Consider the following 7,087-nt stretch of genomic DNA (forward strand, 5'->3'; position numbering starts at 1 on the left):
TCCAGCATCATTATAGGGCATACTTTTCATCTGTCGATACAGTGCACCTCCTCTGGTCTTTTTCACTCTTTCCAATGTACCAGGCCCTTTCCTGCTACAGGGCTACCCCCTCCCTATGCAGTTGCTTTTTCCCCCGGGACATTTTGCCCTCCATGTGATACTTAACAAACCCTTACTCATTTTTCCAGTCTCCTACTTCATAGTACTTCCCTGGGGAAAACTGAAAGTACTCTAAATGAGCTACCCATGAAACTCACTGCCATAGCATCTTTTACTTCTGTGTAGCCCAGATCCCAAATGTAAATACCTAATTATATTATAACTACTTCTTCAATGGCTAGGTCTTTTGCTCCAACATACTCCAGTGAAACTACACATCTCGTACTCAAGACTCTAACCCCAAGGCCAATAAATGAACGAATGGAGTTCACCACATATTTTTATACTTAGTTTACAGAATTAGGATTTTGAAGAAGGTCTATTAAAAAAAGAAGAGAAATAACTTAAATTTAATAAGTCAAAACTCAGCGTTTTTATTAAAGCTCTGAGAAAGGTCACAGCTAATGGAGATCTTGGGTTGGGAAATCATCACCAGTGCCATCAGTGAAGAAAGTACTGAAGTACTTGGTAAGCCATCGGTAAGTTCCAAGAAGTCCTTCTGGTGGAGATGGTGAGCTTTTTTTTTTTTTTTTTTAAGATTTTATTTATTTATTTGACAGAGAAAGACACAGTGAGAGAGGGAACACAAGCAGGGGGAGTGGGAGAGGGAGAAGCAGGCTTCCTGCCGAGCAGGGAGCCCAATGTGGGACTCAATCCCAGGACCCTGGGATCATGACCTGAGCCGAAGGCAGACACTTAACGACTGAGCCATCCAGGCGCCCCAGATGGTGAGCTTTTGTCCAGCTTCTCTGAAAACTTTCTGATTATGGGTCTCTCAGGTATTGAGTGAAAAGTTGTCATTTTCTGAATTTCCCTCAGAACTTTGTCCTTCCCCATTTTGGGTTTTACTTTCTCATCAAAGATCTGGAAAATTGTCGTAAGTTTCAACTCTTTCTGTATTCCTACAATTGAAGTAAAATTCACTCACTAAAAAATTAGAAGCCCTAATTCAATGGAATGCTTATCATCTTAACAAAAACCAACTTGGAACTAATGATAGAGCTATCTGGATCTTTTTTCCTCATGTTAAGAACACCCTTTAAGGAAGCTTTGCTAGGCTTCTTTTTTAAAATCTTCTTTAGTTTGGGTGCCTGGGTGGCTCAGTCAGTTAAGTGTCTGCCTTCGGCTCGGGTCATGATCTTGGGGTCCTGGGATCGAGTCCTGCATCAGGCTCCCTGCTCAGCAGGGAGTCTGCTTCTCCCTCTCCCTCTGCCCCTCCTCCCTACTCATGCTCTCTCTCTCTCTCTCTTCTCTTCTTCTCTCTCTCTCTCAAATAAATACAATCTTTAAAAAAATAAAATCTTCTTTATTCCCCTTCCAGATGGCTCTCTTGGAAGTGTTGATCAGGTGTGAAAGATAACCTGATTTGTATACACATGGATCTCACCTTATTCTCTGCTGCAAAACATTTAATTTGTCAAATTTGGTTTTATTTACTCTGCTTAATTGAGAAAATTACTGAACATTTACTATGTGCCAATTCTTACGCTGAGCTCAGGCTATACCAAGATGATTAAACCTGTAATCCTGCCCACAGGAAGAGTAAAATGCAACCTCTACTACCGTAGGGGTGTTCAAGTTGTTAGAATGTGTGTTTGCTGCTTTGTGGCAGCCTCTTTGCGTTAGCCCAGACCATTGTCTTAGCTCTGGCGACGTAATGGTTAAACCACCCTTGCTTTTCTTTGCTATTTTTATATAATTATAAAATTGTTTTTTCTTTTGTATTTGTCTTTTCTCTTTGTAAAAGTGGTCCTAAGGCTCCCCACAATCTTTTCTATTTCCACTTTGAGGTTTGTTGCAAAACAAGGAAGAGAAAACGTAAGAGAAAAGAAGAGATAACATTTCCTGTATGATTTTCAAGACATCAGAACTTGCCTCTCTCTTTTTCACATTCCTAGAGAGTAAAATGAAGCAATCATAAAAACGTAATGCACAAAAGGCAAATGGAAAGTAGATGCTGAAAATGAAAGGAAAACAAGTGGCATCTTCTCTGTCCAAATGATGAAATGTTACTTAAACTACACAAGGGATTACGAGCTCTATAGAGTGGCAGATTCAAACCAGCCTGTGTGAGACAAGTCCCCAGGGAGGGCAGCTGGCCCTTTAAGGCAAGCTGTTACCTAAAGGGCGGGCTAGTTTTCAGCTTTGCTGAATCAGAAAACCCATCTATCTAGATATTTGTCTGTTTACTTTTTTTTTCACAGAGAAGATGATATTCTGAGGACTTAGTCATACCAACTCATACTCAAAAGAGACTGGGTTATAGATGGGATGGCCATTTTATTAATGTGTGTGAGGTCAGCTATTACCCGGAAGCTTATAGATGTTAGTCATTTGGATGGAGCGCTCCCTGTCACATAAACACATGCTCGTGTTCACATAAGAGATGAGATTAGAAATAAAAATGTTTATTAGTGAGCTGAGAAGGAAGGGAAGGGAAGGGAAGGGAAGGGAAGCAGATCACTTCAGGGAAACTTCCACCCAGTTCGCACAGTCGGATGGGTTCGCTTTCTCCGTTGTGGCCACGGCTAACAGATGTTGAATGCTTATTTTGCCCAGGCATTGTTACAGGTACATGACATCATCCTATCTTCACAACAACCCAGTGAAATAGATATGGTTATCATTTCTGTATGACAGAGGAGAAAAACGAGGAGCCCAAGGTCACACACCCATGCAGAGGCTGGAGCTATGACATGAACCCCCGATGTCTGGCCCCAGAGTCTACTGGCCTAGCCACTAGATTGGGCCTTCCCCTCTGATGATGTTCTTCCTATCTTAGATTAACACTTAGCAAGTTCTTACCCTCCAGTTGCCACTCTTAGTGACCAAAAAGCAACATTTGGGGGTGCCTGGGGGACGCAGTCAGTTAAGTGTCCAACTCCTGGTTTTGGCTCGTGTCATGATCTTCCGGTCGGGTTGGTCGTGGGATCTAGCCCCGCATCAGGGTCCCTGCTCAGAGCAGATTCTGCTTGAGTTTCTCTCTCCCTCTCCCTCTGCCCCTCCCCACTGCTCGTACTGTCTCCCTCTAAAATGAATAAATAAATCTTTTTTAAAAAGCACCATTTGGTTATTTCAGAGACTTTACAGGATACAGCTCCCTTTTCACTTGCCAAGTTCCAGTCCTGTCTTCCAAATGATGTGTTTTGTTGATCTCTACTGGATCTTTGAAACCCCATGTTCCCATCTGAAATATTTTCAGAAATTATCCCGGAGGTTAAAGGATCCATTTCACATAGATATCACTTGAGTGGTCTTAAACTCACTGAAGATATTGTTTGGAAAACAATACTGCAGAATAGAAGTTATTCTTACTATCCCTGCTTTCAGAAGACTGTCATCTTCTGACACAGTCCCCAAATTTTAGGCCTACTCGCTTTTTGGAAAATGTAGTCCTTTTTGTACTTGCTATGGGACAGAAAGCTCTCTGCGTGCCTCCTCTATGACAGACACTCAAGATACACATTCTTGCCCTCAGGGAGCTTACAGTTTATCAGGACAATCAGATATTCAACAAATAATTAAATTGATTACTTAATTACAAACAAACAGAATGTAGTCAAAGGAGAATGCTTAAGATTATGAAGTAGGGCGCCTGGGTGGCTCAGTTGGTTGGGCGACTGCCTTCGGCTCAGGTCATGATCCTGGAGTCCCGGGATCGAGTCCCGCATCGGGCTCCCTGCTCGGCAGGGAGTCTGCTCCTCCCTCTGACCCTCCCCCCTCTCGTGCTCTCTCTCTCTATCTCATTCTCTCTCTCAAATAAATAAATAAAATATTAAAAAAAAAAAAAAAAAGATTATGAAGTAATATGGAGGCAGAACAGTATAGCAGTGAAGTATCACGTATATAATAAATTGTGGCTTTTAGCAAGTTAAGTAACCTCTCTGAGATTTTGGTTTCCTTATTTGCAAAATATAATTAGAGTAATTACCTCATAGGGAAGTTACGAAGTTTAAATGAAATACTGTTTGTAAAACACTTTGCTGAGAGCCTACATGTAATTTGAAGATTGCTGCCATTAATATTAAAATAATCTGCGTGTCACAGTTTCCATGAAGATGTATCAAGGTAAGCTTTGAATACTATTGCAGCCCCATTAGCCCTGATAGGTAGGATATCACTTGTCAGTGGAATACCTAAGGATATGAGATTATCTGGATTACCATTCAATGACTAAGGCAAAGTTTTTACTGTGAGAGGTTGTACTTGGTAGAGAACCAAGAGAATCACACATACGCAATCTTGAATCTTTCAGGGAAACCAGCACCTAGCAAAGTGCTTGGCAGACCATAATTTATTTTTGACAAATGATATCTGCAAAATTGTTTTCCAAACAATATCTTCAGTAGCCAACTCAAGTGATACCTTTGAAGTACATATACAACTGACACTTTTTAAAGAAGGGGGAAAGGTGTAAATAAGAAAAAAATAAGAAAAACTTAAATCTCCTGTTTTATAAGTTTTTTATATTTCCTGCTGACCTGGAAAGACCACCATTTCTTGCATAAGTATTTCTCCCTTTTCTGACTTTGTCTAGGCTTTTCTTCCCAAGAACAACCTGGGAGGTGTGAAAAATATGAAAAAATATGTTATAATGCTGTGTAAATACTATATTGGCACACGTGGTTGGAGTCCCCCATCTAGGTGCTCATGTTAATAAATGTGCATTTTTAATTGACTTTGTAAAAAAAAAAAGAGAAAAAGTAGAAAGGGAAAGGAACGCGTGACAGTGGAAAAACCCAGAAAATGGAAGTTTCTATATTCACTATTTAAAAGGCACTCATCACCCAAAGTTCTCAGAACCTACTGAGACTTCCTCTTCAGGCAGTCCTGCAGAATCCCCCCCAGCTGCCTAACGGCCCTCTCAGTCTCTGTGCTGCTGGCCCTGGTGATGTTATGCTCCAGCCCTGCCTGCTCTCGGGACTGCGCCCTGCATCCAAACCATGGCAATCCAGAAACCTTCACACTGTTGAGTCAAATGGAGAAAATCTCCATTCTGTCTTGTCTGAAGGATAGGACTGACTTCAGCTTTCCTCAGATGCTTGTGGATGGGAACAAGTTTGAGAAGACAGAAGCCACACTTGTCATGCATGAGATGCTCCGGCAGATCTTCAACCTTTTCAGCAAAAGTGACTCTCTTGTGGCTTGGGATGAGACCCTACTGGACAAATTCCTCGCTGGACTTCATCAGCAGGTGGATGATCTGGAGACATGTTTGGAGGAAGAAAAGAACGTGGAACTGTTAAGTGAGAACTCCAGACTGGCTGTGAAGAGATACTTCCATGGAATCAGTCTCTATCTTGAAAAGAAAGTATACAGCCACTGTGCCTGGGAGGTTGTCAGGGTGGAAATCAGAAGGTGCTTGTTCTTCATCAATGAGCTCACAGCTAAACTCAGGAAATAAAAAAGATGTTGAGTCTGAAAACTCATCTGGTCAACTAAATGGCTACTTTCTAGGACTCAAAGTGCGATCATCATCTCTATCTTTATGCCAGAAGAAAAATAAAGAATAGCAGATGTAGGGGATTATTATAAAGTTATGTTAAATGTTTTAAGTTGTTTAGAACAGAGAAATGCACAATTCATCTGCAATAGCTTAAAATCTTTTGTACTTTTTATTTATTTAAATTATTTGAAATATTTGTGCTGTTCATACTTTTTAAATATTTATTGTTCACAAACCATGTGTTTAGCATTATGTTTTGTATGGGACTACTGTTCATTTTTAAGATACGGGAAATAAAAGCAATTTTTAAAAATCAATTTTCTAGCACACACTTTTTGAATAAAAACCTAACCCAAAGCCTGATCTCACAAAATAAACCTGCGGAAGGTTCCTGAATGAAAAGGAAAGAGGGATAGCCCAACATGGCTAGTGGAAAAGCCAATGCTAATATTCATATGGAATTGCAAGTGACTTCGAATTGCCAAAACAATCTTGAAAAATAAGAGCAAAGTTGGAAGGCTCACATTCTTGATTTCAAAAAATACTACAAACTACAGCTATCAAAACCATGGGATACCAGTCATTGACCAATAGAATAGAATTGAGAACCCAGAAATAAGCCTATACATCTATTGTCACTTGATTTTTGACAAGGGTATTACGACTATTTAATGAGGAAAGAACAGGATCTTCAACAAAATGGTGCTGGGAAAACTGGATATTCACACTGCAAAAGAAGGAATTTGGATCCCAAGCTCATATCACATAGAAAAAAATCCAAAATGGATCAAAGGTCTAAATATAAAAGCTAAATCTAAAAAACTCTTAGAGAAAAACAGATATAAATCTTGAATGACATTAGATTTGCCAATGATTTCTTAGGTAAAACACTAAAAGCGTAAGTAACAGAAGAAAAAACTAGATAAATTGAACTTCATCAAAATTATAACTTTTGTGCACTGAAGGACACCATCAAGAAAGTGAAAAGGCAATCTACAGGACAGAAGAAACTATTTGCAAATCATATATCTAATAAGGGTTCAGTATGCAGAATATATAAAGAACTCTTATAACCCAATAATAAAAAGGCAAAAAACCTAAATGAAAAGGGGCAAAGGATTGAATAGAATTTTTTTGCAAAGAAGATACACAAAGGGACAACAATAATATAAAACGATGTTCAGTATCATTAGTCATTAGGGAAATGCACATCAAAACCACAATGACATACCCCTTCATACTCACTAAGATGGTTAGAATCTAGTAATGGGAAATAATAAGTATTGGTGAATGTGGAGACATTGGAACCTCTACACATTGTTGGTGGGAATGTAAAATGTTTCAAGTTCTGTGGCAAACAGTTGGTGGTTCTTCAAAAAAGTTAAACATAAAATTACCATATGGTCTAGTAATTTCACTTCTAGGTATAAACCAAAAAGAATTGAAACTGGATGTTCAAGTAAATACTTGTACACATATGTT

The 7,087-nt window shown here is 39.4% G+C and overlaps 1 protein-coding gene across 1 annotated transcript; it reads left to right on the plus strand.

The window, feature by feature from the left end:
* The first annotated feature begins 563 nt into the window (after nt 1-563).
* On the plus strand, nt 564-5,563 carry LOC116624437 (interferon alpha-2-like). Its single transcript, XM_032392344.1, has 2 exons — nt 564-638; nt 4,988-5,563. The coding sequence occupies exons 1-2, from the start codon at nt 564-566 to the stop codon at nt 5,561-5,563; spliced, it is 651 nt and encodes a 216-aa protein (XP_032248235.1).
* The last annotated feature ends 1,524 nt before the right edge of the window (nt 5,564-7,087 follow it).

This window comes from Phoca vitulina, unplaced genomic scaffold (assembly GCF_004348235.1).
Source record: "Phoca vitulina isolate PV1807 unplaced genomic scaffold, GSC_HSeal_1.0 scaffold67, whole genome shotgun sequence".
Lineage (NCBI taxonomy): Eukaryota > Metazoa > Chordata > Mammalia > Carnivora > Phocidae > Phoca > Phoca vitulina.

Excerpts from the sequence above, each read along its gene's own strand:
- LOC116624437 (XM_032392344.1), top strand. The coding sequence starts at position 564 with ATGGAGATCTTGGGTTGGGAAATCATCACCAGTGCCATCAGTGAAGAA. Across the intron at positions 639-4,987 it reads AAGTACTTGGTAAGCCATCG|TCCTGCAGAATCCCCCCCAG; the intron begins GTAAGTTCCAAG and ends CTCTTCAGGCAG.